General features: G+C 38.1%; 1 protein-coding gene across 4 annotated transcripts in view; it reads left to right on the top strand.

Annotated features, from left to right (window-relative positions):
• Positions 1-22,577, top strand: part of LOC126456788 (trichohyalin) — a 378,453-nt gene that overhangs the window by 320,141 nt on the left and 35,735 nt on the right. For all 4 annotated transcript variants that reach the window (XM_050092572.1, XM_050092571.1, XM_050092573.1 and 1 more), the window contains 4 exons: positions 6,784-6,910; positions 7,730-7,844; positions 16,553-16,720; positions 18,521-18,633. In XM_050092572.1, coding sequence (XP_049948529.1) covers positions 6,784-6,910; positions 7,730-7,844; positions 16,553-16,720; positions 18,521-18,633 — 523 coding nt within the window. The remainder of the gene's footprint in view (positions 1-6,783; positions 6,911-7,729; positions 7,845-16,552; positions 16,721-18,520; positions 18,634-22,577) is intronic.

The following is a 22,577-nucleotide window of genomic DNA, read 5'->3' as shown; positions in this document are numbered from 1 at the left end:
TCTGATAATATAAGTTTTGCCAATTACAGGGCTGGTGTATGTGTTGGTAGGAGGGTGCATAGGACAAGTCTTGCAGTGGGGATGGTCGCAGGGGTAGGAGCCATAGGATAGGGAGTTGGGTGCAGAAGGAGCATAGGGTCTGATAAGAATATTGCAGAGACTTGGAGGGCGATAGAAAGCTATTCTTGGTGTGGTGGGGAAAATTTCAGGGCATGATTTTAGGAAGTTGTGGTCCTGTTGAAGTATCTGGTTAACACATTCCATACCAGGATGATACTGAGTCACCAATGGTGTGCTCTGCTGTTGCTTTTGGAAGGATCAGCAGTACCAGTATTGGATGTGATGGCCGAGAAATCTGCTTTTTAACTAGGCTTGTGGGTTAATTACGTGCGGTAAAGGGTAAGGTGAGAATGGTGTGTATTTCTGTAAAGAGTCTGCATCTGAACACCCCTGACCTGCAGTTCTGGGTGGCTTTCCCGAAATCTACCCCTTTTCCTACACCTCTCCAGCCCTTTCCCTTCACCCCTCTTCCATCCCAATTAAAATGTAATGAAAATCTTGTTTTAGTACATTGGCAGGAAAATGGCCTGTAGTTATCTGCCAGTACTCTGTAGTCAGTTGAGCCATCCCTCTTTCTATACACTTCCACATCAAAGATGGGAATCATACTGTTTGTTTCAATTTCCACTATGTATCGGACATCAGCACAGTATTGAGTGAGGTGATGGTGGTTATGCAAATCTCCTTCACTGTGGTGCCGAGTGACAGTTATCAGTTTCAGAATGTATGTTGAGTCTTTGCAGAATTACCATGAGTTAAGATCCAGAGATTGGATCTACGAGAGGGAGGAGGTGTTTAGTGCCACCACTATTTTTTTGTTTTACTGACAGAAAGCTATGGAAGCTGGCATGCATAGAGCTGACAAGAACACCAATACATTAGATATGACATTGGGTGATTTCCATACTGTGGGTGAGCCAGGGGCCAACATCACAGTAATGAATATACAGCAGAAAGGCAAGCCAACTGCAGCAAGGGCAGGCCACTTACTACACCTCCAAACACTGGACTTGCTGATTGTTGGGGTGACATGGTGCTGCAAGCACCCACCATGAGACTTGGCATCCACCAACCATAGGCTTATTGCCCAAGTCCAACACTGTGGACTTAATGCTACTGTCTAGTGAGACACCTCCAGGCTCACTTTTGCAACAGCCACTCTTCTGCCTTAGTGGGCAGCTGTTCGAGACCAGGGTGGTTTGGCCACTCTCCCTCCTATGCCTGTGTGGGCATACTGATGATGTAAATCTCCCCTCGCAAGGACAGATAGCGCTGCTAAGGCTGTCTTCTTCTGCAAGAATGAGGGTGAGTGTCTGAGCCTGCCTGTGTCATGCCTTGAGTTGCAGGGCCATGTCCAGATGGTACACGTACTTCTGTGGACTCTGCACACCAACATTTCTGTCTACTCTTTGGCAACACAGCAGGCTGCTGGCTGCCTGCTTGCAACAGTAATTCTCTGCTCTTGCTGTCTTTAGCATGGTTTCAAAGGGGTGTTGCACTGCAGAGTGGTGCTACAAGTGTTTTAAGTAGTTCCTAAATAAAATGTATTACTATTAATGATGATACGACAGCATCCACAGAAGTAGTCTCTACAACACCTTATGAGAATTTAGTATACCCAGTAAAATCATTAGGATGATACAACTGTGCATGGATGGCTCCCAGGCAGCAGTGAAGTTCAGAGGATCCATATCCCCCACCTTTCCAATTAAAACAGGCGTACGACAGGGAGACGCTGTTTTATGTGTCCTCTTCAACCTTGCATTAGAGAAAGTCATTCGGGAGAGTAATTTACATCTAAACAATGGTCTCCGATTCGAACACAGTGAAGTAAAACTCCTGGCTTATGCAGATGATAAGTGTTGCTGAGTGAAACTGAAGAAGAACTGAAAGACATGTACAGGTCTCTCAGGCAGAGTGCCAGCAAAATTGGGCTTTTGATTAACCAAGAAAAAACTGAATATATGGAAATAGGTTGAGTCATAAACCCAAATCCTTACTTTGAAATTGATCAACATTCTAAATTCAGAAAAGTTCTCCAGTTTAAATACCTTGGATCACATTTCAACAGTAAAAATATCATAACAATGGATATAAATGAAAGAATAGCCTCAGGGTCAAGATGTCTGTACTCACTAATCAGCCCACTCAAAAGTAAACCTTTGTCAGTCACCACAAAGATGAAGATATACAACACTATTATCTGCCCCATAGTACTGAACGGTTCAGAAAGCTGGACACTTACAAAGAATGAAAGAGAAAACTGAATGTTTTTTAAAGAAAAGTAATGAGAAAAATCTGGGGACCTGTGATGGAGAATGGCATACGGAGAATTCGAAAAAACAATGAAATTTATCAGTTAATGAAGCAATCCACAATCATCCAGAAATTAAAAAGTAGGAGACTGCAATGGGCTGGACATGTGGCCAGAATGGAAAACAACAGAATCACCAAGAAAGCATTTGAAGGAACTCTCCAGGCAACAAGACCATCGGGCCGACCTCGTACAAGGTGGAAAGATGACATAGAGAAGGACATCACAGCATTAGGAATTTCCACAGGGTGGAGAGAGGCTGCAGGAGATAAAAAGCAGTGGAAGCAGATCGTTGATGCAGCACGTGGTATACAGGGCCTGTGATTGCTGAGAAGAGAGAGATTAATGATGTTTCTATGAGCAACTATTGGTCATTATCCTAATAACTACTCACTACAGCTCAACCTGGCATCTTCATCTACATGACTACTCTGCAATTCACATTTAAGTGCTTGGCAGAGGGTTCATCGAACCGCAATCGTACTATCTCTCTACCATTCCACTCCCGAACAGCGCGCGGGAAAAACGAACACGTAAACCTTTCTTTCTGTTCAAGCTCTGATTTCTCTTATTTTATTTTGATAATCATTCCTATCTATGTAGATTGGGCTCAACAAAATATTTTCGCATTCGGAAGAGAAAGTTGGTGACTGAAATTTCTTAAATAGATCTCGCCGCAATGAAAAACGTCTTTGCTTTAATGACTTCCATCCCAATTCGTGTATCATATCTGTCCACTGTCTCCCCTATTACATGATAATACAAAACGAGCTGTCCTTTTTTGCACCCTTTCGATGTCCTCCGTCAATCCCACCTGGTAAGGATCTCACACCGCGCAGCAATATTCTAACAGAGGACGAACGAGTGTAGTGTTAGCTGTCTCTTTAGTGGACTTGTTGCATCTTCTAAGAGTCCTGCCAATGAAACGCAACGTTTGGCTCACCTTCCCCACAATATTATCTATGAGGTCTTTCCAACTGAAGTTGTTCGTGATTTTAACACCCAGGTACTTAGTTGAATTGACAGCCTTGAGAATTGTACTATTTATCGAGTAATCAAATTCCAACGGATTTCTTTTGGAACTCATGTGGATCACCTCACACTTTTCGTTATTTAGCGTCAACTGCCACCTGCCACACCATACAGCAATCTTTTCTAAATCGCTATGCAACTGATTGATACTGGTCTTCGGATGACCATACTAGATGGTAAATTACAGCATCATCTGTGAACAACCTAAGAGAACTGCTCAGATTGTCACCCAGGTCATTTATATAGATCAGGAACAGCAGAGGTCCCAGGACGCTTCCCTGGGGAACACCTGATATCACTTCAGTTTTACTCGATGATTTGCCGTCTATTACTACGAACTGTGACCTTCCTGACAGGAAATCACGAATCCAGTCACACAACTGAGACGATACCCCATAGACCCACAGCTTGATTGGCACTGTAAAGTTCATCCACCCTGAGCCTCTATACAGTACATGAGCACATTGTCATATGTTTATAGGAAAATCATGGGTCATTCCCCTGAGCTCATCACTGTGGGGATGCTCACTCAGTTTCTCAGTTGGAATGAGGGGAGGACATGATATGCATGGGACATAGTTGCATGTTTACGGGCCTCGAGTCAGTTTTCTAAATAGATTGGAGTTAGGTCAATGGGTATAGCAGCTTATTCTTGGTCAAGAAGTCACCAGCAGGTGTCCTTAATGAGTCCTCTGAAAAGTGTAAAACTTTGTTTTATATGATAAGTTATATGGAGCAGTTGGCATGTAAATTGAAGAACATTGTACAGTAGGGACCAACTGCATGAGGCAGTCAATTGTTAAGACACTGACTTCATATTCAGGAGGATGGAGTTGTTCTTTTCGACCATTCTATTTTAGGTTTCCTGCGGTTATCCTAAATCATTTTCAGAAAAATGCTGGAATGGTTTCATAATCACAGGCAAGTCGACCACCCATCCTGCCTTCATAAAAGCATAATTGTATGTTCTGTGTGTTGTGTATTTTGAGCTATTTACTTTCATTTTACTATGATGACCAACCCTATATCATTGTGAATTGATCCCTGGATGAATAAATAAATAATATTAAATAAATAAATATGTCTCTGCATTGCTGTGAGCACCCTCTGTGGTGAAAGCTGGCCTCATTGATACCAGATTGATTATCTTCACACAGTAAAAATGCAGAATGATGCTGGCTGTGCAGAGAATGACATCTTTTTTTTAATGTCTGGATTCCATGTTGTGTTTAAGTGGAAGCTGTCATTCTGATTGATAAGGGCCTCAGGCAGTTGTATTTCCAATGACAGTGGGGTTCCAAGATTTTAAGTATGGACCACATTTTTTTGTTTCATTATATTTCATCAAATGATCAGTAGGAATACAGTGCTGGCTTGGAAAAAGTGAGTATGCTGCTGCTGTTCAGTGATACACTCCTGAGCAGTGTGCATCATTTGCCCTACATATGATTTGCTGCATTTGCATGGAATCTTGTAAACACCTGCATTGTGCAGTCCTAAGTTGTCTTGCACTGAACGGCTGAAATTTTTGATGGAGTATGAAAGATCAATTTCAGTTTGTTTCCTTAGTAATCTGCTTATTTTCACTAAAATATTTTCAATATATGGCAGGTAGGTTGTCATCTTGAAGGCCTTATCATCTTTCTTGTACTGTCATTTATATGTCTGTAATGCTGTTTGTATCTACTGAGATTAATATATATTTTCCAGGAAAACAATTTGGAGGTGTTCCAGTTTGCTTGCAAGTTATTGCCACCTGAGATAATATGGACTCCGTAAATCAAAGTCTTTAGAATGCCCTTTGTTTGAGCTGGATGGTAGCAATTAGTGGCACATAAATACAAGTCTGTATGAGTGGGCTTTCAACATACACTTGGACATTCAGACTCGCGCCAAAATATTGTGGCAGCAAGTTACAGACATCCGTCAATTCCACCGAAATTTCATGGAAGGAGCTATATGCCAAGAACATTTTAAATTTAAAATAGAATGTTATTTTGATGTATATAAAACAATTCTACCTGATCAAGAGATTACAAAACTAAATTGAATTTTGTCTAGGGAAAGTATTATGAGAGTTATTGATGTTTTAATTAATTTAAAGTATTTAAAATATCATCTTTCAAGTAAAAGTAGTTATCAGAATCGGAATACTTTCATCTCATGATTTATGTCAAATATGACAATTGCTTGAAGAGTCACAATTAATATGAGCATTTGTTTCATGTGAGGTTTGGTGAGTTTAGTTCATGGAAGCTCTCTCACATAAAACTTATAACTTAACTGTGATTAAGAGGTGGTCCTGTCATCCAATAAATGTTTGTAGTGTTAGGCACAGTTTCTAAAAAGGAAACCAAATGCAAAAAATTAGATTTACATAATGAGAATGGTATGGTAAATATAAATAAAATGACTAGTACAACAGAGATGTAGGATTTGAAGCAATGTTAAACTATAACCAAATGAGTCTGTTATGTTACACGAGAAGCAACTTTATTACATAATTTTTTAGGTTGCACATTACAAAGGAGTTTTCATCTGAAGTAATCAATTATATTTAATTGAGAACTTGCAATTGATATTAGACTGACAAAACATGCAGATAATTCAATAGAAATATATCACAGTTCTTCCTTTGTGGTGATTGCATTCAGCAGATTTGCACAAGTCAAGTTACTAACAGTGTCTTGCTGAATCTTTTCTGCCTTGGCTTTAGGTAGGTGATGCAACAAAGCTAATTTGGGAAGATCTTCTTTAGGAACATATTTAGGTGCTAGGGAAAAATTCATCCCCTTGGACAGGATTTCTGTGTCAGTATCACTATCAGTATAGCTATAAAGGCTAACCTCGATTCAATGCCTATCTGGTTTTAGTTCTTTCTCAGTTGTCTTCTTTTTCTTCTGTTCGCTAAAGACTGTTTCACATGACCTGCTGGCTCGTTGGTAGGGCAAGCAATTAATCTGCTGGAGCAAAAGGGTTCAATTATATTCCCAGTCAACTGACTCTACTAGCAGGATCAAATTACATGATATATGTTCTGTATATGGCACTGGCCTAGTAGTAAATACATCACACTGATGAAGATCACTTACAACAGTGACTGGAATATTGGTTTTTATAAACAAAATGGCAGACAGTCACATGCCCACAAATGTTTTATTGAAGGTGTCAACAGCAGCAGATGCCTATTTGCACACATATCTGAGATCTGATTGCAGTGGCTTTCTTTTTCTGCCGTATGTCTGTTCATCAGGGAAACCCTCTAACAAGTTTTGTAATGTGCTCATTTTTCCATCATTATGGAAACATTGATACTATGAATGATCAAAGTAAATATGTAGCAACATTCACACTAATTATTTCCCATTGTTTTCTAGAACTTGAAGAGGAATTAGCAAATGAAAAACAGGAGTATGAAGATCTCACTACAAAATATGAAATGCTTGAAGAAGAACACGTTGTCACAAAAGCCCAGCTCGTCATGGAAAAAGAGACACTGCAGGGGTAAGTTGGAAAAAAAATGATGATTTTTTTTTTATTGGTAAACATGAGAAGTCTTCAGAAATTAGAAGGAACCATAAGTTAACACACAATTGTCCTTAAAGCATCTATTAATGATTCTGTCAACAGTTTCAGTATTTATTAGGCGACTAGTTTCGAGCCCTTACAGGTTCATTTTCAAGTCTGGCTTACTAAGTCTGTGCTCACAGTACCTGATCTGAATAATAAACACTGAGTGGCAACACATGCTCTATAATGTGTGTGCAGGATGAATGCCACAATCCACATGCCTGTTACCAAGTCAAAATCCATGTCAGTGCAGCCTCAGTAGGCTAGGTTTGAAAATGAACCTGCAAGGGATCAAAACTGGTCACCTAATAAATACTGCAACTGTTGACAGGACCAGAAATAAATGCTTTACAGAATTTAAGTAAAGTTGCTGTTGTCTGTCAAGCAAATGATGAGACTGAACAAAGTACAATAGTATTTGTATAGATTGATTATACTTGATTAAAATAGCTTTGTAACTGATATTTCAGTCAAGTTGTATGAGCTATAGTTGGTAGCCAATCAAAGTGCTTTCTTGAGCACCTTATGCTTGCTGAATTGTATTGTTTGTTGGTACATGCTGAGCTTTGTAAAGTGTAGCTAGCTGCAAGCTGACAACACTTGTACCACCCCCACAAACCCTGCTGCCTCTCTCGCTCACTGCAATCGGTCAATACCAAAATTATTCAAGCTATAGTTTGAAATCTTTTATAATTGGTTGCCATTATTTTGATAGTGTTTGTTTTCTTATATGACAGTTTCATTGTGTTTCAGTCAACTCCTGTCCCTAAAGAGGGAATTGGCTAGTGCAGAGTCAGAACTTCGTACTCTGAGAGAGACATACAACTCTAAGCAAGATGCTTGGATTAAAGAAAAACTGGACCAACAGGTATGTCTTGTGTATGATAGTTTTAAATCTGAGAATTTCTGTGTAATTTTATGCACATCAGTTATGTGTTATACTGATGTATCTCCTCTGAAAATTTATGGTTCTAAGCCAGTTACAAGTCAACACAGAAAACAAAAATGTGTAACCTTGAACACACATAAACAAAACTGGAAAGAATAGCTGTCCCATATAGAGAAGATGATGTTAATGCTAACATATTGTAGTGTAGAGGTAGAAGAGCAGTGGAAGGGTTAGAAATATGTGAAGGAGGAGAGGTCCATCAAATGTGGAGTTGGGGGTGAGTGGGAGGGGGGGGGGGGGGTAGCCAGATTAGATTTCCTTAAGGAGCTAGTATGGTGGATGGTAGATTGGGGCACACATAGTGACCTTGTCTGGTTCAGCTATTGAATTTGACTAAATTGTATTGACATCATGCTCTGAAACTAGGTGATAAGCTTTTCCTTGGCCTGTCTTTCATGGTGGTTATGTATAAGAGTGAATAGTGATCTTGTGGTCTTGTAAACATAGAGAGTCATGAAGGAACTAGTTTTAAACTTCCAACTGCTAGTTTTTTCATCTGTTTTCCTGTTTTGTTATAGATGCTCCAATTTTAGCACCACACAGCTTTAAAATGTTCTATAATGAAAATAAAACTGCTTTTAGATACAGTTTTCAATCTCAGAATAGCTTGCATGACTCAGTTCACAGTTTTATTTCTACCCATATCTCATTCCTTCCCTTAGGTAGCAGAAAATGTAAGTTGGTGTCAATTGAGTCTATTGTTCATCTCATTTCTCATGTACACATTACTACACAAGTGAATTTTGTTTCTTTAAGGGCTTTTCTTTGGAAATGAAAGATACTTCTAATTTTTTTTTCAGTTTCTGATGGAAATACTAACATACATCTCACCTTGCCTCCACTCTTACAAAGTGAAACTTTTCTCTAAGTTTGTGACATCAGCAGTTGTATAATAGATTACAAGTGGACTGCAAAATACTCTGGGATGTTAAACTAATGGACACTGAACAAATAACAATAATATCAAGTTGCTAGCTATGCCGATAATATGTCTGAGTTAAATGTTACCAAGCTAATTTTTATTTTATATTTGTGTTCAATTGAGAAAGTTTGTGATACAGGCATGTTTTTGGACATACGAAGAAGATTTCATGGAATGGAAAGGTGAAGTTTGTGATGTAAGCCTATGACTGAACTATCAGCCTGACTGCAGGTAGAGCACAGTCTTTCTATTTTTTTGCAGCACTAGGAGAGGGAAGGATGGCGTGCCTCTCATCCTCACCAACATTTACTCCCCCCCCCCCCCCCCCCCCCCCCAGGGAAGATTCCTGATACTCATTTTCACAGAAGGCTGGGTGGACCTGAGGCAGTCCCAGAGGGACTGGTACAAGAAAAATTCCCACCCTTATCTGAGATTGAGCTGAGAACCTCTGATTCTGCAGTCTAGTGCTCCACCGATTAGATCACCATGGCCACTTCATGGAATGCTGTAAAAAAAATTATAGATATTGATTACATGTTATTAGATCAAATGTAGTGTCAGCCAAAGACTTGTAAAATGTTGAGAGAAGCCTGTGGCAAATAGAGGCTTTAGGTCAAATCATGATTTGTGCATAGATCATGCAACTGGGAGCAGGCTGTGCATGAAAGGCTGGTATCTAGATTCTGGTTCCAGTCTGTCACACATAAAGTGTCAAGCTACAGGTCTATGTCTATTATACCAGTGATGGAGTCCATAATGAAAGATCAGCTGTTAAGTTATTTTGAAGGAAATAACCTCTTCTATGATACACAACATGGTTTTCAGAAGGGGAAGTCAACTACAACAATAGTACTTAGTTACAAATATAAGTCTGGACTCTGAAGACTAGAAATCTATAGCATTGGCACTCTGTGACTTTAGTAAGGCATTTGATTGTATCCTGTACCAGACCCGCTCAGCAAGCTAGAATAATATGGTATTGGGGGAGCTGTTCTACAAACTCTCCAATTTTACCTAAATAACAGATGACAGATTGTATCAGTGCAAGGAGCAGACACAGGTGAAATGATGTTAAAATGTGGTGTGCCACAGGGATCCATAATAGGGCACCTGTCATTCTTAATTTTCATTACTGACATAGGCTCCAGTGGGCATACCCAACGCTAAAACTTTGTTCTCAAAAGAGAAGAATGTATTTCAGGTTGTTCAACAAACAGAAGTCTTATTTAGTGAGGCCAAGGCCTGGTTCACCACAAACAAGATGAAAATAAATGGAAACAAAACACAGAGGATGATATGCAGCCTAAGTGATACTGGAGTGCTGGGTGACCCAGCAGCCTTTAAACTTCTGGGCTTTTTCATTGATACCAAGTTAACCTGGCATAGCAGCAGCACCTACTAACAGTATACTATGCAGCTATGAGGCTGTACTGTGGGACCATTCTGTATACTGCAAGAATATACTTTTATTGCAAAAAAGCAATAAGGATCATTACCTCAAGAAAAAAAAAAAAAACTGACAATGCAAACCAATTTTTTGCAGGTTAGGAGTTCTGACTGTTTTCAGCCACAATATTTTCAGATGCCCCGTCCACAAAAAGACAAACCATGAGACCTACAGAAAGAGACATGAAGTTCATCAACACAGCACTTGCTCTAAAGACAGCATAGACTGGTCAAGATGCCTATTAACTAAGATGCAGCGCAGCTTTTCATTGGTGGCCCCAACACTATTTAATGCTCTGCCTAAGGATATTCAGTCATTGTCAGTCGAACAATTTAGAACTAGAATTTTGTGTACAGTAAAAGAGCAACCTTTGTACAGTATAGAAGAATACTTCTCTGGTGGTAGAACAATGTCTACCTAATCTGCAACTCAGTGTCAATGAAAACAGTAGCAACTCTTGTTGTAATTATATGTAAGTACCACATGACCAGTAGACTGAACAAAACTTCATGGAAGGATTTTCACAGTGGAGGGCATGATCTTGCTCTTCGTGATCCAGAGCTAAATGAATGATAGAATCTCTCACCATCACTTAACGATCTGGAGCTAAATGAATGATAGAATCTCTCACTATCTGATGGGCATATGGCTTTTTATGCACATCGGGCACAAAATGACAATGGTAACCCATGGGGTTAAGCCACTCATGCTAAATGGGATTGATGTGGTTGCTTCCTACAGCAGTAAAACTCAACCCAAGATGCAATAACATGGGTGCACTTACAGTAGTATTTTGAAAGAAGTTTACACATTTGGTCAAATATTAAGAAAGACAGAGCCTGCAAAGTGGGAGCTGACATAGGACTTAATACATTCTTGGCGATATCCATAAAAGAAACAAGGCATGACATAAAATAGCATCAGTAGTCCCAAAAGCTTGAAAGTGTTGTCACAGACATTTCTCGTATGTGTCCCATTCCTCAAAGGACTCATCATATGGAGAAAAGGGAGGCAGATAAACCAATTGGGCTATAGAGGGCAAAACAGTAGGTAACAGACTGAGGAAAATGCCGACTAGACAAAACATAAGCCAAAGATTGAAGCAATTCATATTATTGAGGAAAAAAGCCTTGTTTCACAAAGTGCCTAGCATCCAGTGCACGTTGATCTATCGATATCGATTACTCATATGATTTTTAAATGCATGCCTGTTGGTTTTTGAACACATTCTAAGTTGATTTCTGAATGAATCATAAGTTGATTTTTGAATGCGTGCATAGTGTACGTGATGTCTATGTCAGGGGAATCCTCATCATATCTAGATATAAACTTTCCTGCAGACAGAAGGGGATGGGGCTATACGAGCTGAGCAGAGTAAAGCTGAACAGGTGAATGCCAATCACTATCTGATTATGTGGTTGATTGGCTTTGCGAATGACCAGCATTGTTATAATTACTAGCAAAATCCATAGATTCAGACTACCAGAGTGGAAATAAATGACTAATAGGAATAACAGGTAAGAAAGATTACGTATTATCTCCTCGTTGTATCCAAGAAAATGAAATTTTGACAGAAAATTTTTGGTCAGATCGCTACACTAGTAAGGGCCAGTTGCACAGTTTCCGGTTAGCAGTCACTGAAGTTGTATTCTGGAAGTAGCTTGGAAGACGCGTTGTACGAACATGTAAAAACGCCTAACCGGAGAATAATCGCGCGATAACTAAACCAGTGATTCTGGCAGGGTTAGTGAAGTTAACTGCCGAATAAGTTTTGACAATGGCAGGAATAGTTCCAGTATTAGTGATGACAAGATTGTTTGTTAGAATGAGGAAGGAGAAGAAACAAGGACATCACACAAATTATGGAAGAATATGACAATTCCAAATTGATATAAAAATTTCGTACTGCTACGTTTCGATCTCATGCATGAGAAACTGGAGTGTATGAATGAAATATGAAACTAACATAAAACTTTTTGCTTGTAGTAGGCCTAATAGCCATTTGATATTGTTACTTCGTGAATTATATTCTGTTGTGTTATAAAAATGGCCATTTGTGCCAAAACAGCCTTGTTTATTGGATGTGTGTTACAAAAGCTGCAATATTAGAAAGCCTATTTTGTTTTATCTAGCACACAGTGACAAAATAGGTGTAATCAGTTTGAGAAACCACACCAGTCTTGGGTACTATTTGTATTAACAACTTTTGCGGTATTAGACAGTGACATTTTGATTTTTCATATAACAAAACATTTGACGAACTTTGTTGAGGTAATAGATTCTTTCACAGAAAGGAAAGCATGTCATGTAAAGCTGTAGCAAGATTAGAGATCCTATATTTAGTTTTATGTCAAGCAAAAGAGAAAGTTATTGCCTAATAGTCAATAAAGAGCACAAATTTTCTGAGCTCTTGTTCTCCCGATTACAAATAATCTCATCAACCAATTGCTAGGTTTAAAAAAAGAAAAAAGAGGTGCAGGATGTCAAACCGGCCAACTGGGAGCAGGAGAGGCACCATAGGACATTTTAATTTCCACTGTCCTGAATGTAGTTTAATGTCATCCATTGCAAAATATACGCGTTTCAATTCCACAGAGTGAAATTCAGTGACGTGCGATAGAAGAATGCTGTGTGAAGAGGTGTGGCACTGCACTCTGGCACACTTAAGACCAAATAACATGCCTTATATTTCCTCAAGCACATATGTTTTATGTATCAGACTCTTCAGAAAGATGTGCACTACAAATGAACATATTTTTTAAATACTATTTTTTTTTTTAAATTTTTGACATCCTATCTCAAACACTCAATGGAGGAGGGCAGAGGGGTGCCACTATCTATTATTGCTCAGGTGCGGAAATATTGTAGATCTGGAGCTGATGTGCAGAGCAGTCTGAATTATAGTAGGGAAGTGTGTAGTCTCCATGTGCCCGTGTTTACATTTAGTGATTTTGCTGTTTCCTCTTCGTTTACTGCTGTCTCGTCAAATGAAAACAAAGCGGATTTCTGTGGCCAGGAGCTATCGAGTGAATTAAAATAATTCACATAAGTATGGAATAATATATTATTAGTTTCAGATTTTACTTTATTTCCACCTTTCTGGCAGTCAAGCATTAATTGACTTGCAGAACAATGAAGTTATTTTTGTCGGTTTGCTAAAGAAATTTGGCTTTTATTAATCTTTCCCACTGAGGCAGTCACTGTATTTGAAACAAAGTGTTTAATTCCACACTATTGGCTAATTTCAACTGCTTGCTGCATTTCAAGTGCACGTTTTCATCTTCTAGCACATATGACATTATGCCATAATAAAAAACCAAACATGAGACAATACAGTACTGGTACTCCAAGAAAATTTGCATCCCAAAAACTACACTGAAAAGCTTAATATCAGGTCGAGGCCTACTTCATTGGGAATCTGGACATATGAATGTGCACTTTAAGTATGCAACTTAAATGTGCACATTTTAGTATGGTTCACAAAATTCCGATGCTTTTGGAGTATCATCTGATGTCTTGTTTCTTTTATGACAAAATGTAAGATCTTTTAATGTTTTACACATATGAACACAGGGGCTTCCTGCGTCATCGTAGCTGCGCAAGCGTGGTGGCACCTGTTATCTGGCGCTCTCTGGCAACTACTGCAATGAACCTGTTTCTAACATGTCGCAGGAAAATATTGCAAATGGTGGTTTGAAAAGCATTACTTTAAAAGTAAATTTCCTTTTATGCAAGTTGGACTACGTGCAAAATGTATGATGAATTTCTTAAATCACAGAACATTTGACTCTCATTTAAAAATCAGCTCTTTGGTGACGAGGCATTTAGAGAAATTTCAAGCCCAGAAGATCAGACATCTTTGTCGCTATTATGAGCAAATTGATGTAGTACTACAGGATGCCCTCTTTCCTCCCTGGTAACTAATTTATTTGTGGAAAATCTCGAGGACAAGTCACTGGACTCAGCTAAAAATTTTGCTGGCACATTTGTGTGATATATCCTAAAGTGTAACACGCACAAAAAAAGATCAACATTATATATGAAAGCTTAGCTTCTCTTGGAGTGTGTGAAAGGTTTGCTTATCTAGTAGCAACACTACTTATATTAATTTAAAACATTAACTTTTCCTGTTTGTGTATTCGCGTTACTTAGCAGTGATGTTGCTATTGGCCGAGTACGTCACAAGTCTTATGGTCTGAATATCTGCTGTCATCGGCTGGCAAGATCGCGTGACTGGGTTACAAAAGCGCATCGCAATCTCTATTTCAATGGTTCGGGAAATATCATGAGGTGTTTGGTGGAATGCAAATACGAAAATATGCAGCGTACATGTTGCTGCCCATCAAAGATCTTTCCAAAATATGTTTTTTTTCCTTGCATCTCATTTTCTAAAGTGCCAGGAAATTCTACGCCCATGTATAAAAAGATAATCATTCATAAAAACATAACCATTCAAGGGATTGATTAGTTTTACAATTCTGAGGGATAATTTACTGTCATTTAACATGGAAAAAGTGTGTTTTCATCTGGGAGAAACTGTATTTTTAACCAGGAAATCTGGAAATTTTTTTCCTTGTCCATGTGTACTCCCTGTTATTGTGAAGTATATTGTAATCTAGTTATTAACTTTATGTTTTATAGTACTCACTGTACTACATAGTTTAAATTCCAGTATTTTATTCATTTTATTGTAATAATGGAATGTAGTCAAAATAAGTCGGGTGATGCTGAGGGAATTAGATTAGGAAATGAGTCACTAAAAGTAGTAAAGGAGTTTTGCTATTTGGGGAGCAAAATAACTGATGATGGTCGAAGTAGAGAGGATATAAAATGTAGACTGGCAATGACAAGGAAAGCGTTTCTGAAGAAGAGAAATTTGTTAACATCGAGTATAGATTTAAGTGTCAGGAAGTCGTTTCTGAAAGTATTTGTATGGAGTGTAACCATGTATGGAAGTGAAACATGGACAATAAATAGTTTGGACAAGAAGAGAATAGAAGCTTTCGAAATGTGGTGCTACAGAAGAATGTTGAAGATTAGGTGGGTAGATCACATAACTAATGAGGAGGTATTGAACAGGATTGGGGAGAAGAGAAGTTTGTGGCACAACTTGACTAGAAGAAGGGATCGGTTGGTAGGACATGTCCTGAGGCATCAAGCGATCACAAATTTAGCAATGGAGGGCAGTGTGGAGGGTAAAAATCGTAGAGGGAGACCAAGAGATGAATACACTAAACAGATTCAGAAGGATGTAGGTTGCAGTAGGTACTGGGAGATGAAGGAGCTTGCACAGGATAGATTAGCATGGAGAGCTGCATCAAACCATTCTCAGGACTGAAGACCACAACAACAAACATTGTAGTAAACTCTGATGCTGTCTGCCCAGCCATGGCTGGTGAATGACATAGAACTGGTAAAATAAGGTAATAACCTGTGTTTCATAATTAACCCACTGAATACTCTGAAAAGATAGAAGAATCTGAGTACAGTTTTATGGAAGTTTCTAAAAATTTCAGTGTTTTCTCCAGAATATTTATAGGAGAATCTGACAACATCAATGAACACTGTAATAATATTTTGTTGCAAGTGGCTTTTCAAATGTGGTAATTTTCCTTCTTCTCTAGATCTTATATGTCACCTGAAAAGTAGACAACAACATATGTCATTCAAATTTGGAGTTGCAGTTGGATAGGAAACTGCGCTGCCACAACCAGTCCTCCAATTAGGAAATGGCCTGACTTCTTTTCAATACTGCAACTACTTAGCATACACTTTTGCCTCCATGAACATGTAGTTTCACTTCATTTAAATTCATATCTGAAATACAATTAACATCCTACCAAATGTAGGTACCGTGTTGCATTGTGACTCAGTGGTAAGCAGTAGAATTCATCAGAAGCAGTTTATTTTGCCACATAAAATTTTAGTTGTTTGCCATGTGTGACAATAACCAGAATCAATCTTTCACTTCCCTGTTGTGGTTATTCTCCAACACAGTAATACCATGTTCAGACTGGTGCTCAATTCTATATCTTTCCTTTTTGTTGATAGTGCTATCTGAGCTACCAAGGCATAACTGGTGTCATGCATTGCAGCTGTCATCTGTCAGTATCCTTTTCATACTTTCCAGTGTCCTTGGGCTCTCCTGCATTCCTTGCTAACCAAATGCTTCTAGCAGATATGCTAATTAAAGTAAAAGTATGATAAGCTTTATATGAGAAAGTACAGTAAAAATAAAAATCTGATATCTTTTCACAGGAGAAACTAAAGGAACTGGAGGCAAAAACAGCAAGAAATGCTGATGAGGCTTGGGCACAAGAGAAAGCAAGGTTGAAAACTATTGTTGAGGAGAAGAACAAGGAAATAGAAAGTGTGAAGAAAGAAAAGCGTGTTTTCAGTGATCAGGCTGATCATTTCCGCAAAGAGGTAAATATCTCATAATAAGGATAGTAGAAAAATGATATTTTTGATGCTAATAGTAATGTTTACTGTAGTAACATAAGACACAAACAACAGTATGGCTGCAATAAACCAAAGTTTATTCTTCTTTGACATACAAGTGAACAATAGTTGAGAACATAGACACAAACATTGATACAATCCAGATACTGGTACAGGCAGTTACTGACAATAAGAGAGTGAGTGCCTGCTGCACATAACTTATAAAGAGGAGAGCTCCATTAGAAGTCATGGTGAATGCTGTGCCCTGTGCACAAGTCATGTGCCCCACTGCAGGCGGCCTCTAGTGGCTGGCCCATGTAGATCCATCGGCAAAATGTTTGAAGTGTAGCATGGCCTGGTGCTATGATATGTATCCAAGTACTTTGTACAGGGTTATAATGTACCGCAATTGACATGCAAAATTGGATTATTCAGTATCCCACTGCCAGCAAGGTGAATTAAGATAGGGAATTTGGAGCATAGATAGTTATACAGTGCTAATAAAAGTGGCCATACATAAATCATATTCTTTTGATCCCAGCGTGAACAAGAACTTTCAGTTATTTGAAATAATTTAATTAATTTAATTTAATTTTATCAAATGTGTGATGCATAGCATTGCTATTTTATACCTAATGTCTCTTATAAGAGTTGCCAAGCACATTTTCTCTGATGTTCTGACTATTACATCCAATTCTGTTTTTCCAACATGTAGGTGGAATCAGTCCTAAGAAATACTGCTCATCATGCATTTTGGGCCATTAAGTGGTGATGAAGTAAAAGGAAATTATCATCATAGCTGTTCTTGATAAGAAGGAATATTACTAGGGTATCATATTCACCCAGGACAGCTGCTTCTTCTTTGTATCATTCTAGATTATGGAAAAGATATTTCTATCTGTCAATTCTAATTCCTGACCTTCAGACTTGTCTTTGATTTTTTTATTCCTTTTAACTACACAGTGTATAAAAGTTACATTTTCGAAAAACAAAATCCTGAATTAACATCTTTGAAAGCTAAGCTAGAGCCTAGTTCAGCTGTCCAAACTGTAAACAGTTGTTAGTTATTTTTTTCCATAGTTACATATTTTGGATAAGAATGTTAATGCAGTTATTATTTTCAACAAGATGCATGGTATTCCCATCTCCTGTATTGTCTTACCACATTATTTTATGCAGTAGACAAAGCAGCGGTAATTCAGAGAGCTGCTATGCTATAGAATCATAGAGCTTTTTAACTTTGTTCTCATACAAGCATACATGCTATTAATGGATATCATTCTCCAAGTTTATACTTTCTCCAAGAGACTTGAAAGGGAGCTCACTTGGAATTTTTCTCACCATGTTAGCCAGTAGCCTGGTTTGCATTCCTGACAAACAGATTTTTTGTAAGAATATCTCACTTTTCAGTGATAAATTGTTACTTGACTCAAGGAGAGGTTTATGCCGCTAAATCAGCAACTTCACAGAACACAATTATGATATGTAGTTATTACAGATCACTAGCAAAGATACACAAAATTAAGAAATCACTATCAGTAAACTTAGAATTATTTGTTTCTCTAACAGTTGACATGTGCTGCCAGCATAATGTTTGCTGGAAACATCAAAACTGTAAGTTCATACACATGCCATAATAAAGAGTGTTTCAGCATGATTTCCAGATGTCTGTCTGAGGTGAAATAGAATAAGAAGATGATGGATTTATTATACTTAAATTCAAAATGACATAAACAGATTTAATTATCATTTGAAAAAATAACATTTGGACCTCTACTTCTTCAGAATGAAGAACTTCGACGAAAGCTGGATGACTTTGAGAAAGTGGCCAAGGTACAACGAAATATATCTGGAGAAACAACAGTAATGGAAAAAGAGATTCGTGAAATGAAAAATAAGTAAGTATACTCAGCTTTATCATGGTTTGAATTCAGTTGTACGTAAAGGATTTTTGCCATAACATATTAAATTGTGATACCAATGTATCATAAATATTGATTTTAGTAACTGAACTACTCCTCCCATTAGAGCTGTGGGGCATTGTTTTGAAACTAGGGATTGCTTTGACTATGAGTAACAGCTCAATTTAAGGATACATTACTGAAGTCGGTGACATACACACACAAAACTCAAAAGTGTATAAGTGACCCCTTTGGAACCTGTGACCATGTGTGTAAAATGAGTTGTCATGTAGATGACTTGTTGGATTCTCTCTCATCCTGTCTTGCTGTCTTATCTTGATTTTTCTACAGTGATCGATAGTCCTGATTCTTCCAGTCATTTCCTTTCCTTTACTGCAGAAACAGTCTCTTCTTCCCAGAAAATAGAGTTTCTATCAACATTTGTATGCATCAGTCAGTTTGTGGCCACAAGGCAAATAACTGTTTTTCTCTGTCTGTCTTTGTTTGAAAATGATGTAATCTGTCATTGATCTTATACCTGTGGCACCCCATGGACATTCAGTAGTATACTCTTTTTCCTTAGAAAGATTGTCATTATTTTTAAATGATCAAAAATTGCAAATTGTTCAAGTTCTATTCCATTTTGATTCCTAGATGTCACACCATAGCACATATAGAAAGCATATCCAGCATTAAAGCATTAGTCACTCTAGCTTTGAGACCTATAATGTAAATAGAAACAGAAGCTGCATGTGAGATTGGTTCAGCAAGCATCAGTACCAAGGTTTAGCATAAACTTATAGCTGGATCCTTCTGTTGAGCATCTTACTTGTTCACAGATATGACAGAAATCTTTAGAAAGAACATGAACTCTATACACATATTCCCCAATCACTTTGTCATAATTGGAGTAGACTTTAAACATCCAACAATCAGCTGGAAAAATTGGTTTCATAAGTGATTGGTATGACAATAGATTTTGCAAAACAATACTAAATTTGTTTTTGTGAAAACTGCACGGAACAAATAATTATGAAGGCCTCAGGTTAGTGTCTAGATGATCATGGATGACATAGGAACCAAACCTGAAGGCAGCAAACCATATTTAGAACTGTTGAACACCGTTTTAAGATGTTCATTTACAAAGGGAGATACAGAAGCTCTGCCTCAGCCTAATTCTTGTGCCCCAACAAAGATGAGTGATGTAGGTATTAGTGTCAATGGTTGTGAAAAAAGTGAAATCATTAAAATTAAAGAAAGCTTGGACTACCATTGAAATTCCAGTCAGATTGTTCACAGAACTTGCAGCTCAGTTAGTTCCCATTTCAACCATAACGTAATACAGATGCCTTGAACAAAAAACAGTGGTCAGTTGTTGGAAGAAAGTACAAGTCACACCTGTCTATAAAATGGGTAGCATAAGTAGGTCACGAAACCATCATCCCATCTCATTGATGGCTATGTGTTGCAGAATCATTTTGAGCTCAAACATAACAAGGTATATTGAAAAACATGACCTCCTGCATGGATTCCAGAAACACTGGTCATCTGAAACCTGATTCGCCCATTTATTCACATGATATTGCAAAAGTTATGGATCAAGGCAATCAAGTGGATGTAATATTTATTGAATTACAAAAAGTATTTGACTTGGTCCCACACTAATGTTTATTAACAAAATTTCACTCATGTAGAGTGGCGAACAAAATTTGAGACTGAATTGAGGGTTTCTTGGTACAGATGATGCAGTACGTTATTTTGCATGGGGAGTCACAGCAGAAGCAGGTGTGACTCCAAACATGCCTCAGGAAAGTGTATTTGGACCCTTGCTCTTCATTTTGTATATCAATGAGCTGGCAGACAATAGCAGAAATAAACTCAGGCTTTGTGCAGGTGATGCAGTTTTCATGCGTATGACATAGTTATCTGTAATGAAATTCTGTGTGAAAAATTTGCAAAAATATTCATTCAGATCTCAATAAGATTTCAATGTGGTGGAAATGAAATGAAATGATCGTATGGCATTGTTGGCTGGGAGGCCCCATGCGGGGAAGTTTGGCTGCCGTATTGGAAGGGTTACTTCACAATATGTAGAAAAGAAGTGACCTATGACTACAATACTACTGATCACAATTGGAATCAGTCAACTTGTACAAATATCTGATTGTAACAATTTGTATGGATATGGAATGGAATGAACACAAAGGCTTCACTGTAGGTAAAGTAGACGGTGGACTTCAGTTGACTGGCAGTATCCTGAGAAAATGCAGTCACTCCACAAAAGAGATTGCTTACAAAACACTTGTGTGCCCCATATTAGAATACAGCTCAAATGTATGGTATTGACAGGAGATACTGAACATAGACAAAGAAGGATAGCATAAATGGACACAGGTTTGTTTGACTCAAGGAGAACATCACAGAAATGCTGAAAAACTATAATTGACAGACACTTGAAGATAAAGATGTCAGTTATCTAACAAAATCTTACTTGCAGAGTTTCAAGAACCTGCTTGAAGTGAAGAATCTAGAAATATACTTCAGCCACCTATATTTTGTTCTTGCAGAGACCAGAGGCATTTAAGGACTTATTCTTCTTGTGATCCTTATGCAATTGGTACAGGAAGAAACTGTCAACATGTGGTACAATTCTAAGTACACTCTGCCAAGCACTTTGTAGACTATGTATGTAGATGCTGATAAATCTAAAATGTATAGTGAATTTCATTATGCAAAATAAGTGGAAGTTGCTGAGTCAGTGAAGGCTTGTTTTGAAATGACCGAGGCACTGGTGGTACAGAACAGTGGACGTTTTTTGAAATGTGTCATACAGAGCTGTGTAGAACAGTGATAATAGTTGCTGATCATATTCTATATCAAGCTGATATCAGCAGGTCTCACCCCTGTGATGACAGTCTGTTGAAAGATAGTTCTTGATCGCATGAGTCTTGTAATTATCCATCAATTACCAGTCATTTTGCCTTCTTTCTTTCAGCTAGTTTGTGTGGCATGATTTGGGAGCAAACGTTCCACACATCTTTGTCAATCGTTATTAATACTGCCCTAACTGATCAAATAGTAGAGTGTGTTTGATATGTGGGAAATCCTCTGTGTTCTCAATAATGAATTATATGCTGTAACTGTAGAAAGAGGTAAGCAAGCCACATTAATCACAGAAAAGCACATTTGCCCTTACAGATCAGAAAGAGAAAATCTTGATATGATATTAAATACAGTAATACAGGAGCATCCATGTTGAGGTCCCACACTTAGTCTCATATATCAATGGCGAAAATGTCCACATAGTAATAGAAACAGAAATAAGTGAATAGCAGTTAACACTTGGATTCCAGTGGGAACATTGGCTAAACTCCAATGATGGTGGCATACTTATTGCAGTAAATAACTCAGTAATATTACAAAATCTGAATGTTATAACCTACATGAAGGTGCAATGTAGTGTAATGGGTTAGAGAGACAGTGCTCCTTCCTGTGGCAGGAGGGTTAAAGCTGAAGGAAGAGGGGTCAAGGAAAAGGACTGGAGACATTTAGGGAAATAGTTAGAGTTCAGAAAAGTTACCCAGACACTCAAGTCAGGAGAGATTTACTGGATGGGAAGAGAAGGAAAGACTGATTGTTGGAGACTACAAAGGATGAGATTTGAAAACCAGAGAGCTTAAATGTGAAAGACAGGGTAATATTCAAGTCAGAGATTACTGCTAAAAGATTGTGTATGAGTTAGTAAGAGCAAAAAGCTAAGTGCATTGTATTTAAGAGAGGTGGCAGGAGGATTGCCAATAATAGGCAGGTCAGGAAATAAGCTGTAGAAAACTGAAATGGAATGAAGAAAGGAGTAGTTACTATGAAGAAATGCTGAGAAGGAAGAAATTCATGTAAATTAAGGTCAGCTGAGTGGCAAGAACCAAGGACATGTTGTAACA

Source organism: Schistocerca serialis, chromosome 2 (genome assembly GCF_023864345.2).
Source record: "Schistocerca serialis cubense isolate TAMUIC-IGC-003099 chromosome 2, iqSchSeri2.2, whole genome shotgun sequence".
In the NCBI taxonomy this organism is placed as follows: Eukaryota; Metazoa; Arthropoda; class Insecta; order Orthoptera; family Acrididae; genus Schistocerca; species Schistocerca serialis.
The sequence above is the reverse complement of the archived record's forward strand: the minus strand, read 5'-3'. Positions and strand labels throughout refer to the sequence as shown.